The 20406-nt window shown below is 39.8% G+C and overlaps 1 protein-coding gene across 8 annotated transcripts in view; it reads right to left on the bottom strand.

Moving 5' to 3' along the window:
• Window positions 1-20406, bottom strand: part of Plcb1 (phospholipase C beta 1) — a 758762-nt gene that overhangs the window by 509353 nt on the left and 229003 nt on the right. For all 8 annotated transcript variants that reach the window (XM_055605263.1, XM_055605143.1, XM_055605110.1 and 5 more), the window contains one exon: window positions 17285-17353. In XM_055605263.1, coding sequence (XP_055461238.1) covers window positions 17285-17353 — 69 coding nt within the window. The remainder of the gene's footprint in view (window positions 1-17284; window positions 17354-20406) is intronic.

Here is a 20406-nt window from a genome sequence, read left to right on the forward strand (position 1 = left end):
GGTTCTATACAAAGCCTCACATTAAAAGAAAAAAAATCCTCATTGTATTTGGCGATGAAGATAACACAGTGATGGCTTGAAGAGCAGTGACTGGGCCAGAGGTGAGAATAAATATATTCTTACCTTCTTGCTGTATAACCTAATGTCCTTGTGTTCTCTGCTTCCCAAGGGCTGGGGTCTTGCAAGCCCATGCCACGTGGCCCAGCCCATTTCACTTGTCTTGAATGTACTATAGAAGCACACTTGTTTCCTATGTATCCATTTCCCAGTTTATTTAGGACAGTGTAGATACTTTATGGTCACATTACCGGGTCTGGTAGGTTTTAATAAAATCAAGACAAGAGCCCACCATTGAAAAGGGACACCAAGCCCCACTGATAAGCAGAAAAGCAGCCTCTCAACATTTCAGGGTAGCAGCCATTCAGTAACAGCACCTCATTAGGACAGGTAGCCCCACCCACTGCAAGGAAAGGCACATTTTTTCCCAGGCGCAGCAGTCAGTGGCCCTTCCCTAAGGCAGGGAGTAGAGGGACTGTCCCAGAGTGAGAGATCACATGACATACAGCATGTCCAGCTAATCCTGAACTTCAAATACACAAACATTTTTGGTACATCATGTCATTTTCTTAGTGTGTCTCATACCTCTCCATGTTCATGAAACATAAATTATTTGCTAAATACCATCAAGCCCTTTGGGTTCACTGAATAAAAAGCTTTTAAAACTAGAAACTTAAGTGAGTTTGAAAGTATTTGCTTAGATGTGTTACATAAATAAGCCACAAAGCTGGAAACAAGTACATTGCACAGTGTTGGGGCACAGAAATGTACAGAGAGACTATTCAAAACTGAAGCCGAGCAACAGCACCATTACCACAGATAACCCCTTAGTCCCAGCGCTGGACCAGATAGCGGGGTTCACACTGAAAGCCTTGGTTAAATTCATCTTTTTTTCCCCCCTTGGGAAGCTAAAGTATGTCACAACATGTCACTGGATGGGAATTAAGGTCATTTTGTGAAAAGGTGACATTAAAATTGAATTAGAGCTAGAAAAAGAAGGGGAGGGGGACTGTCATGATCAGCTTGGAGTTATTCTAGTGTTATTTTAAAACAGCAGAGGGTGCTGGAGAGGTGGTTCAGCTTTCAAGAGCACTGGCTGCTGTGTCAGAGGACCTGGGTTCAATTCCCAGCACCCACATGGCATCTTACAACCACCTGTACTTCCAGTCCCAGGGGATCTTATACCCTCTTGTGGCCTCATGGGTTCCAAGATACACATATGATACACACACACACACACACACACACACACACACACACACAGAAAAAACACTAGACATGTGGAATAACCTATGGAAAAAAAAACAAAAAACCAGCAGAAACTGTTATACCATAGAGGAAAAAAACAAAAAAAACAAATCTTACATAAGAATGACAAGGACACATTTTATGTATTTTGAAATAACTGGAATCCCAGATCACTGAGAAGAGATGGGTTTTGCATTACCTGCCCTTAGAGATCTAAATTACTACATGAGTGTTTATGTGTGTGCATTACCTCTTGTTTTTGCAAAGACAAATGTGGTCAGATAAAGCCAGAAAGGGAACAGGAATTGAATGAAAGGAATATGAATCCGAGTGAAATGAGTGTCCGTTCTCATTCATGTGCTTTGTTTTAAGTCAAGTGCAGTTTACCTCTTCAGAATATAAAGGCAATAAAAAGAACAGAGAACTTAAGGCCTAAAATCGAGTGTAAGTATAATTAAAAGTACCCAAATGAATAGCTAATTAAAATTACAGCTCCTCAGGAAATTGATTAATTTTACTAACCTTGCAACAAAGATAAACAGGTCCACAAAGAAACTGTGAGTTTTCGCTTGTGGGTTAAGCTATGGAAGAATGTCGTATAAAACATAACCAATGAGCAAATGTATCAAGGTAAGAAACAGATTTTTCACCACAAATGAATTAATGCATGCAAGGAGAAATAACAAAAAAGATCTCCTCTCAATGAGTTAAAAGCAACCAGTTTCAACTTATCATTCCACTGCTGGCAGTGCGTGCTTATATCATAGACAATTAGATGCAGACATTGGTTCAGAATTTCTAATAACATCAAAGATAACAAAGAGTATTTCCTCACTGTTCAAAAGTAAATAACTAATAATAAATATTCTATAATTTGAGATCAATAGATTATGATTTGGGAAAAACCTGATGGTTATTGAAGTTCTCAGAACCAGCACAATGCGTACTATGCCTAGTTAGATGACAGAGACACACAGTTAAGCAGTGTTCTTTAAGAAGCAAATACATGACGGTGTATCTGGAATTATTCACCTTGTAAAGCAACTGATTCACCTTTTCATTTTTTTTTTTGAAAAAGTTTTTTTTTTTTTTTTTTTGCAGCTGTAGTTTCAGACATCGATAAAATTAAAGACAGAATCCCCGTCACTTTCCCCAACTTGTACTTAAACTGTCCTTTAGACAAGTTCCCACATGTAGAGACGGAGGCAGTAACTCAGGAATGGTCACTGGAATACTTGATTTTCTTTTTCTTAGTCACACAACCAGCAGTCATTCAGAGTGAAGGATGTGTAATTCTAGCACTGTTCCAAAGTATGGCTGGAATTAATAGTGCATGACTCTTTTTTTGCCACATGTGACTAATATCAGCTAGTGCTACTCAAGTAATTATTTTGTTAAGATTGAAAGAAATATTTTGAACTAACTAGAATCTACCAGGTGAACTTCTGTTTAGAATTAACAATTTCTAATCTTATTAACTGGGGCAAAGATTCTACCAGCACCCCAAAGATTCTACTACCCCCTGAAAGTCAGGCTCCCCACTTGCTGTGCAGCTTTATGATAAGTGCATGATTTATTGTCTAACATTCTATTGCCTAAGAAATGTGCTCAGTGAACAAAGCAAAGCATGATTCAGTTCAGTATATTGTTTTCTGTTATGACTTTATCATTATTCAATTTTGAATCTTAAATTGAGCAAGTATTTGTTAATGTAAATACAGTTGAATGAAGAGACTTGATTAAAAGAAACTTGTTAAATTTTGGATCTTAGAACATTTCTAAGAATTTACTTAAAAGAATTCAACTGTAATGTGGCAGTTGTGTATCAGGAAAACATTACCAAGCAGACTCAATCTCTTCTGACTTTCCATATTTCATAAACTAGAATAACAATTCTCTTTAAGAAATGGAAAATGATAAGGGCTCTCGTCACACTTCCACTGTATTTCAAATGCTCTGCAGCACCCTTCAAATAAATTGTTTGACTGAAGCACATTCATCTCAAACCATGAATTTTGTACAACTAACCTGAAAATTAAATATTAAATATTTGTTGTGCTATAATTTATTCTATAACAAACTTCCCCAATGGCCCACCAACCACTAACTCACACAAAAATATACTCAATCACTTACTTAAGAAAATATATATTTCATGTGCCTTGGTGCACTGATGTTTTTGCCTATATGTCTGTCTGTCTGTGTGAGTATGTCAGATTCCCTGGAACTGGAGTTAAAGATGGTTTTAAGTTGCCATATAGGTACTGGGTCCTTTGAAAGAGCAGCCAGTGCTCTTAACCACTGAGCTATCCCTCCAATCTCTCAGTCACTTACTTTTATTTTGATATTGCATGCCATATTCTTTTTCAATAGTCCCCGTGGACAGTATTTTTTTTAAATTTGTTTTTTATATTAATTACAGGTTATTTACTTTGTATCCCAGCCATAGCCCCCTCCCTCATTCCCTCCCAATCCCATCCTCCCTGCCTCATCTCCTCCCTGCCTCTCTCTAAATCCATTGATAGGGGAGGTCCTCCTCCCCTTCCATCTGACCCTAGTTTATCAAGTCTCATCAGGACTGGCTACAATGTTCTCCTCTGTGGCCTAGAAGGACTGCTCTTCCCTGGGGTGGGAGTGGGGGTGTCGGTCAAAGAGCCAGCCACTGAGTTCATGTAAGAGACAGTCTCTGTTCCCCTTACTAGGGTAACTGACTTGGATGCTGAGCTGCCATGGGCTACATCTGAGCAGGGGTTCTAGGTTATGTCTATATATGGTTCTTGGTTGGAGAAACAGTCTCAGAAAAAAACCCTGTGCCCAGATATATTTGGTCCTTGTGGCACTCCTGTCCTCTCCAGGTCTTACTAACTCCCCCTTCTTTCATATGATTCCCTGCACTCTGCCCAAGATCTGGTACACAGTGGAATACTACTCAGCAATTAAAAACAAGGAAGTCATGAAATTTGCACCAAATGGGGGGAATCTAGAAAAGATCATCCTGAGTGAGGTATCCCAGAAGCAGAAAGACACACATGGTATATACTCACTTATAAGTGAGTATATACAGTTAGCCATACAATATAGGATAAACACACTAAAATCTGTATACCTAAAGAAGCTAATCAAGAAGAGGTTCTGGGGCAAGATGATCAATCCTCACTTAGAAAGACAAATGGGATGGACATTGAAAGTAGGAGAAATCAGGGAACAGGAGAGGAGCATACCATGGAGGGCCTCTGAAAGACTCTACCTAGCAGTGTATCAAAGCAGATGCTGAGACTCTTAACCAAACCTTGGGCAGAGTATTTTTATTTTTACAAGCTTTGTTACTTTAAAAATGTGTAAGTGTGGGGCTGTAGAGATGGCTCAGGGGTTAAGAACATTTTTTGCTTTTCCAAAGGACTGGGGTTCAATCTCCAGCACCCACATGGCAGCTTACAACTGTCTGTAACATCAGTTCCAAGGGTTCTGATACCCTCACAGCAACCAATGCACATAAAATTAAATAAATTTTTTTAAATGTGTAAACATAAAATTCTGTTTTCCTTCTTCACCTGTGTGTGTTTGTGTGTGTGTGAAATTATCTTTTTTCCTCCCTCTTCCAGCTTATCTTTTTTCAAAATTATTATCATTTTTTACAGTTTATTCAATTTGTATCCCAGCTGTGTCCCCCTCCCTCGTCTCCTCCCAATCTCACCCTTCTTCCCTCTTCTCCCCTTATGCCTCTCCCCTAGTCCACTGATAGAGGAGGTCCTCCTCCCCTTCTATTTGACCCTAGTCTATCAGGTCTCATCAAGACTGGTTGCATTGTCTTTCTTTGTGGCCTAGCAAGGCTGCACCCCCCAGAGGGAGGTGATCAGAGAGCCAGCCACTGAGTTCATGCCAGAGAAAGCCACTGATCCCCTTACTGGTGAACCCACTTGGAGACTGAGTCTATGGGTGACATCTGAGCCAGGGTTTTCTTAAATGAATTTCATTTAAATTTTCATATAGCATCCATATTGCAAAGAAACAATTTTTAATTTATTTATATATACTTATATTTATTTATTACAATATATTCACCCTGAATCCCTGCTGCAGGCCCTCTCCCTGGTCTCCTCCCAGCCCTACCCATCCTTCCTCTTCTCCCCTTATGCCCGTTCCCTAGTCTCCTGTTAGGGAGGACCTCCTTCCCTTCTATCTGACTCTCAAGGAAATGATTCATACAGGGATGTTTCAGATGCGCTAAAGATGAACTAATGTGCTCACTCATTAACTCTTGCTTTAGACTGTGTGAGGATGCAAAACCAAACAGCAGTTGTTTAATTTCCCTGACCATTTGTATGTTTCCTAACTCATGATACTTTCAAAGCTTTATTAAATTCACAGGAAATTACTAAAGGATGAAAATAATATCATTTTTACAATATGAAAAAATGGCGAACATACTTAATTTCAACTAAAGATAATGAAATTTGTTTGCAATTAATAGTTGTAAAAAGAAAAGCTACTTTTGGCAAACACTTCTTTGAACAGAAATAAACCCTGAACTATACGAAATATGCCTTATTATAAGGACACTTTTTGTCACTATGGCGGAAATGTTTAATCAGAATGACAGCATCATTGTTTTCTGACTAAGGTACACTGACTGGGTCCACTCCTCTCAGTCTGAAGTAAAGCAAATCTTATGATGGCCAGAATACAAGCGGTCAAGGTCGCTTACCTCATGATCTACTAAAATGGACAAGATAGTGCCCCAAAGGACACCCCCAGTGACACATTTACAATGTTTGTATCCCTTTGCGGAGTCCCCAAACTATGAAGCGACCAGTGGATTGATCCATTGATGAGGCAGTGACTTTCTAAAGCATGACCTCTGAGAGCCAAACACAAGGTGAACACATTGTGAGGGCTATTTTAAAAAGGCCATAAGCCACTCATGAAGAAGGCGCCTTCATGACCTCATCTCTTGTGTAGGTCCTGCAGTGTCAACAGGAATTTTTGAGGTGACACAACACTGCAATCACAGCACCCACATCATTAGAAAACCAGCATTGTGCTCTGTCTATCAAGAATAACGGTGTTCAGGAGTCGTAATAATAGGCTCTGCATTTTCACGAAGCACTCCTATTTTAAACTCTTTCATCTGTTAAATCACCTGTCAATTAGCATGGCAGTATTTCTGCATTAGACTTTATGTCATATGACTTTAGACTCTAACCTCCCAAGTGGAGGTATGCAAGAAATATGCATAAGGAATCTATCAGTCCTACCAAAAGCTGGAAAGAACACACATGTAAGAAACCTTGAGAAGGTGGAGAGCTGGGTGGCAAGGAGCGGTTCCTAGAGCCAAACACAGTACGGTCTTCTTATTCACCAAAGGACTCATCAGGTAGCTCCATTCAGCTACTATTCTCATTCCACGCAAATCAAAGAGCATTCTTGGGAATTCATTTTGTATGCACTGAGGCTTGAGTCTGGGCTTTCTGACCCTAAATCTTGTTGTTTCTTTTCAAAACAGTGGTTTTGATTTTCTTCGATGGTTTCAGAATGCAGGGGGAAAATGCCACTATGTTCTTAACTGGAAGCAAACTGCTTTAAGATTATTTTGATTGTTGAGAAAATAAACTGTTGGCAAATTGGGCCAGTTTTCCAAATAAGAAGTGTAAGTGTTATTATAATAGGACTGGAAAAATGGTTCTCTGGGGGCAGGCAGCTAGATACAGAGATAATCAGACTTTGTGTTCATTTTTTTATAGTTAATATATTACAAATAGATTTTTGAAGGTAGGTTTAACTACCAGAAATACAACAGTATAATTTTATCACTAAGAAGGAATCCAATGAAGGACATGGAATTGTACCATGTACAAGATAATTTCCTAATTTTAACATCCTTTTGCCTATACGTTTTATCAACTTCCATTAATAATGATAGAAAAAGTATATTTTGCACATACAACGAAGCATGGTAATGTTGGGCTCTTACAACAACCAGGTGAGATGAAGAAGGGCTTAAGCTTGCATTCCAGATAAGGAACCGAGCCTCAGATATAGAAAATGATACGCTGGGTTCTACAGCTTGCAGCTTGGCATACTGCTGCCTCACCGAGCGTGTGCTCTAGTAGCTACTCTCTGTTATGCATTTGCAGTACGCAGAGACACTTGTTGGATTCTCTAGAATATACAAAAATTCACGACAATAGGAAACAATACATTCTTCAGTAAAGCCACTCAGAAAAGCAGTGACATGGATTTAAAAAATGAATTTAACATGGATTTAAAATCTCAACTATGAGGTCTTATCCACTTTGACAATCACATTGATTATAAGGAAAACAGTTTATTTACTTTTATTAGATCAGAATTACTCTGTATAGAAGTAAGTCATAAACTTAGGTCTTAAAAGTACTACAAGGAAATATTGCTTTTGCCTGGATTATACCCCCTCAAAATTCTTAAGTTGAAGTCTTAACCCATAAATTTACAATGTAGTCAGAGAAGATGAAGCCATAGGATACACTTATTTTTCTTTTTTTTTTTGATAGACAACTAGGTTTATTCCATTTCTTTGCTATGATAAAAGAGAGCAGCAACACTTATTTTTCTTAATTGACAACAGTGGTTAACATTAAAGAGGGATAGTCCTGAAAGATTCTGGGAAAATTCCTAGTGCCTTTCTGTATTATAATTCTGAAGTCATTGTCTGCAAAGGAGAAATTCTCCATTTAGGCTGGTGCTTTCCACTTACAGAAATGCATCTAACTTGCATGAGCACCAGCGCGCCTCCAGGGAGCTTTAGAGAAGCAATGGTGTCTGAGTCCTACACCACACAGTAATTGATCTGGGTGTGGAAAAGGCATCAGGATTTTTTTTTAGTCCCCCAGTTACTTCTTATACCTTTATATTAGAATCCACCATTAAAAGCCCTGCTTTAGAGAGCAGGTCAGTGGGTAAAAATAATTTTTAAAAATTATTAACAGGGAGAACCACAAGATGGCATGATTTTTCATTTGAAAGAACTGAAATTGAGAACTGTTTTTAGACGTCGACCCTGCACCTCCACGGGTTGGACAAACTGGATATAAACTCAGGTTTCACAAGACTGAAGCACTATTACTGAGATCTACAACTTTTGGGAAATACCTGGGCTTTGACCAGGTCCAACAATGCTTTCAATGCTTGGAACCAGGACATACATTTCCTGTCACCGTGTCCTTGAACGCCTGTGATACCCTGGAAAAAGTGTGGCCTCCTTTCAGTCCTCTGCAACTAAGTCCCTGGGAATTGCTAGACAAGACAGCACTGAGGTAAGATATTTGTCATAATAAAAACTCAGAACATTAATTCAACCATACACATTTTTAGTTCGTTGTATTTTACAGACAGACAAACACGTAGTACAGGCATTGCTCGGATACTCAAACTGCTTAAAAGACGCCCTAACATCTCCTCAAATAGGGGATTTATTCTAACATCCCAGTAAAGACTGCACATCTGAAAATTGCCTTAAAGAAAGTAAAAGCTTCCAGCTATTAGAGAAGATATGCTTTGCCTTAATGGTCACTTTCAAGTCTTTTCTTGTCCACTACTGGATGTCCTTGAGGGTAAGGCACAGGTAAAAACAGCCAAAGGATTTCAAGTACAAATAGGCACCCATTCTTGCCAACCCCAGAATCCTAATGTTTCTGCTACCATAGTTATATAAAGGCTTCTGTTTCCAAGGAAACTACTGACATATATGGAATTTAATGAACATAAAAAGGAACCATGCCATATAATTTACATTTAAAGATAAATGTGAAGAGCTGTCAAAATCTCTCTCTCTCTCTCTCTCTCTCTCTCTCTCTCTCACACACACACACACACACACACACACACACACACACAAGTTCTGAGAAATTTTAGCTCTATTTTGCTTCTACTTAGGAAAGAACATAAACACATTTATGGAAACAGAATGACAAAAACAATTCCAAAAAAGCTCTTGCAACATGTGAGGTGAATTAAGAAACAGCTGAAGCCAGGAATAAGGGCCAGAGGTTGATCTCATTAGCAATCAAATGAAAATGAGGAAACCTTTGATTTTGTTGCGTGAAGTGTTCTTTTTGTTCTTTCTAGCCCACAGTATCTATATCAGATTTTATGGCTGCAGTTTCATTAATCTAAGCAAAGTCAGAAAATTTGCTTCTAATCACCGAAAAGGGAATGAATAAAGTTCTTGTTTCAACTCTAAGCCTCACAGATGATTCATTAAAACCACTGCTGTAGACCTCCCAAATCATGGCTCATTATGAGATTTCTATGTTGGCATCCAAATCCTGTGATGAGCTATTTGGGATTGACAACCCTTAAATAAACAGTCCTTTATCAAGACATGTTTATGATGCAGGGAAATTTTGAAAGAATGTGCGGTGGTATCTTCAATCAGAAGTTTCAGTAGGAAAAGAAACGCCTAAGGAGGAAATGCCACTTGCACCCCCTCACCCCACCCACTTTCTCTTTCCTAAATGCATTTTGAGGGGCTTGGGTACTCTTCTTTGTTATTTTCTCTGTCCCCACTGACTTTTTTTCCTCATGAAATATACAGAGCATGATTAATAAAATCGGTCATTAAAAAACACACACTGTGGTATAGCCACCATTACGATACTCCTATGGGGCTCCTTCATCTTCTCAAACTGAGCTATGAACAAATGACAAGCTTTACTTCCCCTCCCCACAGCCGGACACCCACGGCCTTACCTCTGAATGTGAATACTCTAGATATCTGACATTTGAATGGAGTCACACCTCATTGTCCTTTACATATGCCTTATTTCACTTAGCAAAGTAACTCAGGGTAGGCTCATGTTGTAGCACATGTTAAAATTTCAGTCCCTTTGAGGCTAACTAATAATCAGTATTGAAGCATATGCTACATTTCCATATGTCCATTCATCCAGAGAAACACTGGCTGAGAAGGGCTTGCTTGCTTAAGTTTCTGCTTTCAACTCTTTGGTCAAGTATTGTTCACAGGCTCTTTGGCTGGCTTCAGAAAGTCAGCAAAGTCTGTGTGCCATGGCCATCAAGCTGCAGTTATGAGACTGACATTCTCTCTCTCTCTCTCTCTCTCTCTCTCTCTGTGTGTGTGTGTGTGTGTGTGTGTGTGTGTGTGATACATGCACATGAAGAAGGGTGTGTGCCCATGAGTGAGCATGTGGATTTTGGAACAGAATTTCAGGGTCTCTGCCTCTGTTTCTGCCTTGTTGCCTTGAGATAAAACCCTCTAACTAACCAAAAACTTTCCATTTTGATCAAGGTACTTCCTAGTCAACCAGAAGCTTGCCGTTTTGGCAAGGGTAGTTGGCAACTGGGCTCTCAGGATCCACCTGTCTCTGCTTCTCAGTTCTAGGGTGCCAGACATGACCAACCATGCTGGAGCTTTTCACAGTGATGCAGGCATTCAAATTTAAGTCCTATGCTTGCAGAATAATTACTCTTATCTGCTGATCTATCTCACTAGCCTTAGTGTTCTTCTTTTGTACAAACATTCACTAGGACACTTCACCTAAGCTTTAAACTCCGAAAGTTCATTTCCAGGGCCAGCATCTCCTCTGAACTCAATAAGAGTCTTCGTAACATTAGACAATTGACAGGCAACACAACTGTTTAATTATGCACACCAAATTCTAGATTTTAAAATATATTCCTTTCCTTTTTTTCCCATCTCAGGACATAGCAAATCAATTATTCTAGTTTCTTAAATACTTATAGTTGTTTTTAATTCTCTCCTTCTTCATTCTTCACATTCAACACATTAATATGACGTTTCCATCTTTAATACACATTTATATGTTACCATGTTTTTCACTGCCTCAACAGTTATCACCTTGACCACAAGTCACCAACATCACTCTCCAGGCTGTTGGCAAGAGTCAGTCAGTTTGTCTCCTTCTTCTATGTGCTGAAGTCTGTTCTCAACACAGCCAACCGGCACTGCTTCCAAACACTCTAACTGAATCCTGCTCAGAAGTCTCTGTGTCTCCTTACTTATACTAGAAGACATCTTATTCCACTGGCGTGCTCTCAGGCTTGAATCACACTGTAGTTCAATTCAAGTATGCTCCCTGCTTGGAGCCCTTGCTTTCGCTGGGCCCTCTGCTTGAATGTTCTGCCTCTGGTCATTCGCCCAGTTCTGGTTCTCATTAATTTCTTATTTCAGTAAGATAACTTACTCTTCTTCTGTGGTCTTACCGCCAGGGAGAGGTGATAAAAGAGCAGGCAACCAGGTTCATGTCAGAGACAGCCCCAACTCCCTAACTAGGAAATCCACATGGAGACTGAGCTGCTTATGGGCTACATCTGAGCTCTGATGAGACCTGATAGGTTAGAGTCAGATAGTAGAGGAGGAGAACTGCCTCTAGCAGTGGACTAGGGGAGGGGGATAGGGGAAGAGGTAAGGAGGGTGGGACCAGGAGATGAGGGAGGGGGCCACAACTGGGATACAAAGTGAATAAATTGTAAAAAACAACATTAATAAAATAAATAAATTAAAAAGTTAAAAGAAGATAATCTACTCTGTAGCAGCCATGTAAAACAGAAAGCCTTCTCCATCACTCATGGTCTATGGTTTCCTCTCCTAGCTTGTTTTTCTCATTAGAATTTATTTGTTATCACCCCCCCCCACTGTGAGATGACATAATGTGTTCATGGGCTAAACGCCAAGGTTTGCTTTACTCCATTCTCCATTCACTGGAATTGGGCTGGTGACACGAAAACGATCAGGGTAGAAATTCTTCCCCATGCAAAGTCAACCAACACAGAACTCAAGGTTTCTGCTTTTTTAAAGACCCATCATTCCCAAACAGAAGTTACAGAGGGAGGAGAGCTGTCTGCCCTGTTTGTTCACTGCTATTTTTCAAAGATCCTAGGTACATACCTACCAGAAATTAATCAGAGCCTATAGAGTGAAGTTAAAAGATAAGAATAATCAAAGCATCGTTTTCTACATAGCGAATATAAAAGCAAAGGGTATTCAATTTTTAAATTTTAATTTTACTCTAATATGCCTCATGGGATTATGGTGGTGCTATATACAATTTAGAACTTAATTATTGACCTAGATATTCACAAAGCATCCATATTGAAATCAGCATTACAGATCTGAAATAAATTGCCCTCTACCTGTCAAAGCATCTGGCTACCAGGCAAGTTTGTGAAGCAGTTTCCTTTACAAATTAAAGTTCAAAAATCGAGTCATAGCAATCTTTCTCACAGATATTGCCATATGTGTCACTGAAAGCTGAACACAGACAGCCTGGAGGTAGCACATAGCAGAAAGTTAGGAGGTCTTTGTAACTGTGACATTTCCTTTTGTGCAGTATAAATTCAATTTAGAATTACTTTCAAGAAGCCATGTATGAAGTGAAACATAAATATTCTTTTCTTTTGGTTTACATCCTATAACCATCATGAGCTTGGAACTTGATTTTTTTTTTCCTTTTCTTTCACCTGATTTTATGTCCAAGGTGAGAAATTTTAGGTTATGTCAATTTGCGGGACACTAGAATCTACAATATGAAAAGGCTGTGTATGATTAATTTCCTCATAAAAGCTGGAACCAAGAGCTAGCAAAAATGGCACTCCAATAACTAGATATCTACCACATACCCATTTCACAGATGAGGAAAGTGAGGCCCAGGGGCAGGATGGTACACCTTCTTTAAGCTCATTACTGACATGGTTGGCACAGAGCTGAGTGCTCCTCTTTGCCACTTCATCTGTTTTTCAGCACACCTACTGACTTGCTACATCCTAAGGATAATGAAGGTGATGATGCCATCATTTTTGCATTAACATCGTTTAATCTTTTTCATGAGGCCTTATAGAAAAAATATATATACTTTATTCCATGACCCGGAAAATGTACTTAATATACATGAAACATTCCACAGAAGAAGCTGTCCTGTCCCAGACTGATATTTTTAATTCTAGTCAAGTCTATTTTAATTAATGCTGGACACAAGCCACTAAATTCATCTGCTGGGTCAAGAACCAGTGTCACTCTCCTTTAGAAACCATCTCATGAAGTGGAAATGCGCAGCATAAACCAGATGGACACGCCACAGTGTCTAGCTCGGTGTCACTTCAGATATGGGTAGTGGGGAGGAGGAAGAAGCATCTTCAGAGTTCAAGATGTAAGGTCTCTTCTGCATTTTATGTTTAAGTTGTAAAGTCTCCCAAAGCCACTCTGATTAGAAATTTCAAAACCAGTGGCTTGAACTAAGGCCCTATCAAGAAGAGCAGATTTCAGCCTACATACTATGCTGGAAGCCGACACAGATTCATTAGCATGGCATCACATTGCCTTCTCTGTTCCCCATAAACGCCATTTCAGATCACAGCAGGCACAGAAAACAGTTCATTCTCAGCCCAGTGTTGAATCTGTATGTAACAAGATGCTGTGAAAAACAAAAGCATTACAAACACACAGATAAATATTTGCAGGGTGCCCTAGTAGTTTGATAAACATCTACTCCACAAGTGCTTTTTGTTCTGACCTAGAAGCTTCACACAGAGTCCTGCTGAATCTGCTGCCCTGGTACTTTGCTGTTTTGTTGTTGTTGTTGTTGTTGTTTTGTTTTGTTCCGAGTCAGCAGCTTTTCTACATGTTGTCTCTGTAACTCTTTATACCTTCCAGCTTCCAGGGTTTCTGTTTTGTTGGGTTTTGGTTTGTTTGTCTTGTTCAGCCTGGGCTCAGACGTGTGGTCCTCCACGGCAGCTTCCCAAATGCTCTGATTATCACCTGTGTCACCATATTGATGTTGTTCTGTTTTTGAAACCTTTCACTACATTTTTTCTGCTTTTTACTTTGAATTTCCTGTTCTAAGTTCTGCAAAAATTCATTCCGTTTTCTTTCTTTCTTTCTTTCTTTCTTTCTTTCTTTCTTTCTTTCTTTCTTTCTTTCTTTCTCTCTCTCTCTCTCTCTCTCTCTCTCTCTTTTTCTTTCTTCTTTCTTTTTTTTGTGAAAGGGTCTCACTATATATCTCTGGCTGTCCTGAAACTCACTTTATAGACCAGGGTGACCTTAAAAATCAAAGAAATCCACCTGCTTCTGCCTCCCAAGTGCGGGGATCAACTCTGTGGGCCACCACACCGAGCCCTTATCCCAGCATTCTTAGTGGTCTCTAAGCTCTAAAGCAGCTATCAGACTCATTTTGTTCAGCAATGTATTCTACTGGACTCATTCTGGAAGGCTTTAGAGAACAAGACTTCTCCTTCTATACCCACTTACCCTGGTGTCAGCCAAGGGCTGATGAGGGTATCACTGTGTTGGAGTCGACCCGAGGGAGAACATGGAAAGGGAAGCCATGTTCAACAGATTGGTGAGAAAATTAGATATGGCCCTTGACAACACAAATTGAGCAGCAGAATAAACCTTGAACATTCCCAATTTTTTAAGCAAGTTATGTTTCTATTTATGCAGGTTGAGTTGAGGTCATCTTTGTCAAATTAAGGATTTTTTCATTGATTCTTCTACATTGCCTGTTGATCCACAAAGCTCCTTTAACAAGACTCCTACTTTTGACATTTAAACGTCTCCAGTTTACGAAAATGAGATTAAAATTAACTTCCTGAAAATAAGATTTTAAATTTTAAAATAATATTTACAAAAGGATTGGGAGGAAGTGTTGGGGAATAACTCAGAGAGAGACTGGATTGCCAAACACATTTGAGGTCCTTGGTTCTGTTTTCAGTGCCATCACCTTTTTTCTTTTTTTTTTAAGATGGCAGCATCATCAACACATTAAAGAGGTGCTGACCATATTTTGCAGCAACTTTGTGTTTCAGCATCCTGAAGCCATGTCACTTCTGCACCATTAGAATCTCATCTCGGTGAGTTGGACTTTGTTCGGGGGTGAGAAGTAGGCAACATTTTTTTTAATGTTCCCCAGGTGATTTAATGAGAAGTTAAACTGGATATCTCCTGTGCAAATGGTTAATGAATTACTTCCTTGCCTTCTCACAGCAGTCCTATCAAGCACCTATTACCACCACTGAGCTTATGAGCAGAGGTTCTCAGCAAGGTCACACAAGTAAGTAGAACAGAACCAGCTTCGGAGAAAGCAGCCCTTCACTCCAAGAAAATGTTGGCAGAAACAGACAAACTGAGTAGTCTGGGTTTCAAAAGCACCTCACCAAGGAGGCACTTTGAGATCTAATCATAGTTTATCAGCTGAACACAGAGCAGATACCACTTCGGTCATTTATCAACATTCAATAGACATTTATCAAACCGCATCCATAAACCAGGCACTTACTGATAAGCTAGCTCTGAGCTAGCTTACAGTGAAAGAGACAGGTCCAGCCAGCCACTTCCCATGTGGCAGTGGGACTGGCCTTGACTCTGGTGCTTGAGAACCAGTAGGGGCTGGTGAGAACCAGCCCAGTGTGGTGTGCACCTGTTCTCAGCTAGTATTAATATCAGGTGAGGTCAACAACCCGGGGTTAAAAGGCAAGGTTGCTGTTAAGTTAATGGCACTAACAGGCTTGCATGAAAGCTGGATGAAATAGTGCTTGAAGAAGAGGAAAAGAGTTTTTGCTAACCCCAAATTGGGAATAATTCTGTATCCACAACAATGTATTAATTCCAAGCTGCTTAACATGAAGTGCAAAGACCAAGACATGAGAGTCCCCTGTATGAGAAGAGTCAATCAAAATAGTTAACTGGTTTCAGATGAAACATATTTAGAAGCCTTTTCACAAATATTTCTGATTTTTTTCTGTCTAAATATGATTTTTCACATTTCCTTGTCAACCATGTTAACCCATTCAGCTAACCCCAGCATTTGTCATTTGCTCTGTGCCAGACTATCAGCATCAACCTACAGCTGCAGGATGTCTTTGAGGAAAAGTTAGTGCAGCTGATGTTTTCTCTCTTCCTCCAAAGCAACAGATCATTCTGGATGCTAAAGAAACTCTTCTGACTTTTTGAGGCTAAAACAACAGTTGTGGGAAGCCACTTAAAAAAGAAGATTGTTGCTTCGAGCTCCTAGAGCTTAAATGGCAATTCCCCTTCTCTTGTTGCTTTGCTGATACTCTTTCTGCCAGAAATGAGGCATTTAATGCATTAAATATTAAATCCAGTAACAAAGAACTTTCAACTACCCACATAAGTTAAGAAGCGTATTGTCTTTACCCAGCACTTAAATATTATCTTTAGAAAATATGCTGCAAACCCAAACCGATGACACCCCACTTAACATTTCCTAAAGTGCCCTCACCACCAGAGTGCCAAGGTAAGTTCTGGCCTTACACTGTGCTTTCTACATTGCACAGCCTTTCAGCTTTATATCATCCCTGTTAACTAGGATGAACGTGGATTATTATAAATGTAAGTAAAGAAATGTATGTTGACTAACGCTTCTGAGCTCAGTGATACTTTGTAAGTGCACTCAAAAATATCTTAGGCCATTTAAATTAACTGACACAGGTTGAACAAGCCTTATTCAAAATACTAGGGATAAGAGTGTTTCAGATTTTAAATTTTGAAACATTGGTGTATGTGTACTTGGATGCTTAATATGACCCAAGTCTAAACACAGATTTCATACACACCTTATACACACTGCCTGAAAGTAATTTTATATGATGTTTAGTGACCAAGGCATATCACAGGTCAGTATGGATTTTTCCACTCAGGATTTATAGGATTTTGAAATTTCCAGTTATAGACACTTAATCTGTAACTTCTTTGGATTATATATATCTACCTTTTTCTTCAGACAAAAGTAAAATTCCAGAGCAGTAAGTAAACCCCTGTGTTATCACTGCCCACATGCTCACTCACTGTTCCCATCTTCTAATGAAAGTGGAAGGGAGGAGGTCATACTGGCTGTTGTGTTTTACAACATTTACAACACAGAAACTTTTAACTAGGGCAATTAATTGATATCTTGACACAGATAAAGAATCAAAGCAGCAGCTGGTGTGTGGGTAGAGCTCTGCTTCCTACCTTGGGAGCTTTGGCGTGCTTCCCACACCTGGCATCCTTGACGAGGCTGAGATCTAACAGCTCTGTCTCCTAGAAGGCAAAAATGGGAAACCGTTAGGAAACCACACACATCGTTCATCTGTGTTTTATGCTATGACGTCACTTTAAAAGATGCTAACAACTCGGGGTTCCCTGAAGACTCGACTGCAGTGGGCTCCCCTCATATAATGTCTCACTGAACCAGAAGAGAACAGAAAGATCAGCTAGCCGCTCACTTTAATACTCACGCCTGTATATTGGCTAATCTTAGACGATTTAAGTGAATGCTTTACCCCTCTCAATCTACATCCTCTAAGGCAGTGCTTCTCAACCTTCCTCAGGCTGCGACCCTTTAAAACAGTTCCTCATGCTGTGGTGACCCCAACTATAACATTATCTCATTGCTACTTCATAACTGAAATTTTCTACTGTAATGAATCATAATGTAAATATCTGATATGCAGGGTATCTGCTGTGTGACCCCTCTGGGGATCGTGACCCACAGGCTGAAAACTACTGTTCTAAGCCATTCCTAAATCAGGAGAAATCCAGGCTCTTTGACCCATTGTGTAAATCTTCCTATACCATATGGAATGACATGTGGGAACCAGGCAAGAGAATCTTCCTTGCAGAACACTGTGACACTGCTTTTCTACGAAGTCCCCTTTGGTACGTCATGAGCACTAGAAAGGCATGCTATAAGTACGGCATTCAACGTGAGGCTTAGGCAACTGCATCATGGATCTGTCATGAAATAATGGAAAACCAGACTTGATGAAGTTGGAGTCCAAGCCCAGGTTTCTTCATCTTCACACTAACAGCAACCACTTTGTGGAGGAGCAGGGCAGGGGTACCAATAAAGCCTTCAGAAGTTTAATCTACAGGATGGGAACAGGATGGAGATCTGAGACACGGGCCAAGGGCTGGTGGCTTATCATTGTGGAGTTCAGAAGTAGACTGCAGGCTGCTGCACAAGGAAGGGAAAAGACCACCAGCAGGGCTGGGGTCTGACTTCCTCACTGACTCAAACCCTAGGCAAACTGCTTTCATATTGGAGAGCTGTTGATCTGAGAAATCAGTCCAGGAGCAAGCGGCACTCATTAATTTATTTGAACATTGTTTACTGAATCCCTACAAAGCATAGACTATTGCTGAGGATTAAATCACAAAATAAAAAGTAGTTTTTCATTCTGAGGCATTCAAAAGTAACCCAGTCACTCCCTTTCAAAGGAGATACTACAAAACGCCTGGAGATAGTGGTTATGGAAGGCTAATCCACAAGGGTGAGGTAGACTCCTGGCCTTATAATTTATGTAGGGAGGAGGACAGAGATAGATTCTCAGAGAGGACCAAGTAGGGGAACATGCACACAGGCAGGCATGATGAACATAAAGCAGTTATGCAACAGATCTGTAAACGCACATAGATGCCAGTCCATACTTGCCGGATGACTCTTTTACACAGATAGAATAAAAACTCTCTATGTACACATTTTAGACTTACCAAAGTTTGATAGTAACACTTTCTATTCAACGGTTTTCCTCCCAGTTAAACAAATGGACTGAAACGTTGCTTGTTTGTTTATACACAAAACCCAAACTGAGTTCACAAAGAACTTAGTAGGCATCATTACTTTTATATTGAAGATAATGAATATTGTTTCCTACTGCCAGCTCCAGGGGGAGGTTTCATTCCCCGAGTTGTGGAGTGATAGTCAATGCCAGGTACCCTAGGGATTCATTCCGATCACACAGAGCTAAGAAGCTTCTCTCACTGGTGTGTAAAATTGTGTGTTCAGAAAAAGTATCAAGGGTGCCATGGGGTAGGCAATGTGGCATGGGGAAGACCCAGGTGGAAGTGCTGTTCATGGGCTCTTTCATCTGGAAAGGGATGATTAAAATAGCATCTCCCACTTCCATTTACATACAAAACCCATTCCTCTGGATGTTTCGCTGCATCTTCTCCTCCATGATAAAGGAAATGCGGCGCCCAAGGCACAGAACCACAGAAGTGCTACTCATATCATTGAAACTTTTTCTAGGTTAATATGCCCCTGTTAATAGTTTTAATAGCCCAGTCCATTACAAAGCATTGAAGTGGTCCCTTTCTTAGCTCACTTGGCAATTAGTGCCTTCTAGATTTGTAGAACTTGCTGAATAAAATTGTATTGCCTAGTAAATGGTGACAGCACCTCAAATACCAGCAGCTCTCAGAATGTAGCCTGCATTAGAGTAACTTGGAAGGCTTAAAGACATTAAGCCTGAGAATATGATCGCTAATAAACTTCCACCTGGTGCAGATGCTGCTGGCCAAAGGACCAGCACTTTAAGATGTGCTAATAAATTTGCGCTCACAGAATGCTACTGTAAGGTTTTTGGGCAAGCATGATGACTAAAGATTATGAAATAGTTATAAATTATATGAAGAATCTCTAACTCATCTTTTAAATAGAGAACTGTCAATAATACCTATTAAATGTAAAACTGTGGCTAAAAGTAAATAATCTAGGCTTGGATTTGATGAAACCGATGGAACACACCATAAACTATTTTTGACATTCCTTTATCTTAAATTTTATACTGTAAGTAAATATCTCTAAGGGTGCAGAAATTTAAGCAATCATTGAAATGAATTTTATGTTCGCTGAATGCCCTGTTATTTAGCCTTGGCATTGCATTTCATTCCATTGAGGTGGTTGTTTGCATTCTAAGACCATCTGGCTTGCCCAGGTACCTAAAGAGAGAATGCAGCAACAGACATCTGCTACCTCCCAAGACTAGCCCAGTCCTAGGACATCCAGCAAGTGCTCTCCGTACTGTGCTCTTCCCTCTTTGTAAGTATGGATAAAAGTGAATCAGCAGCAATCACTGGTTTGGGGGAATATTGTTTCAGATTTTTGTTTTGAACGCACAACGAGGAAAGCAAAACCTGAAAGCTACAGGAGGACTGGATGGTCTCAGATGTTTATATTCAGCAGAAAGATTTCAACTCATCAGCCACAACCTACTGTGAGGTAGATGAGCCATGAAATCCGCCACAAATTCAGGAAAGAATACAATTTAAAATGCAACTCTTTCCAGAATACCAATTTCTATGCTTTGTTA

The sequence above is a fragment of the Psammomys obesus genome, unplaced genomic scaffold (assembly GCF_907164565.1).
Source record: "Psammomys obesus unplaced genomic scaffold, mPsaObe1.curated_primary_1811, whole genome shotgun sequence".
In the NCBI taxonomy this organism is placed as follows: domain Eukaryota; kingdom Metazoa; phylum Chordata; class Mammalia; order Rodentia; family Muridae; genus Psammomys; species Psammomys obesus.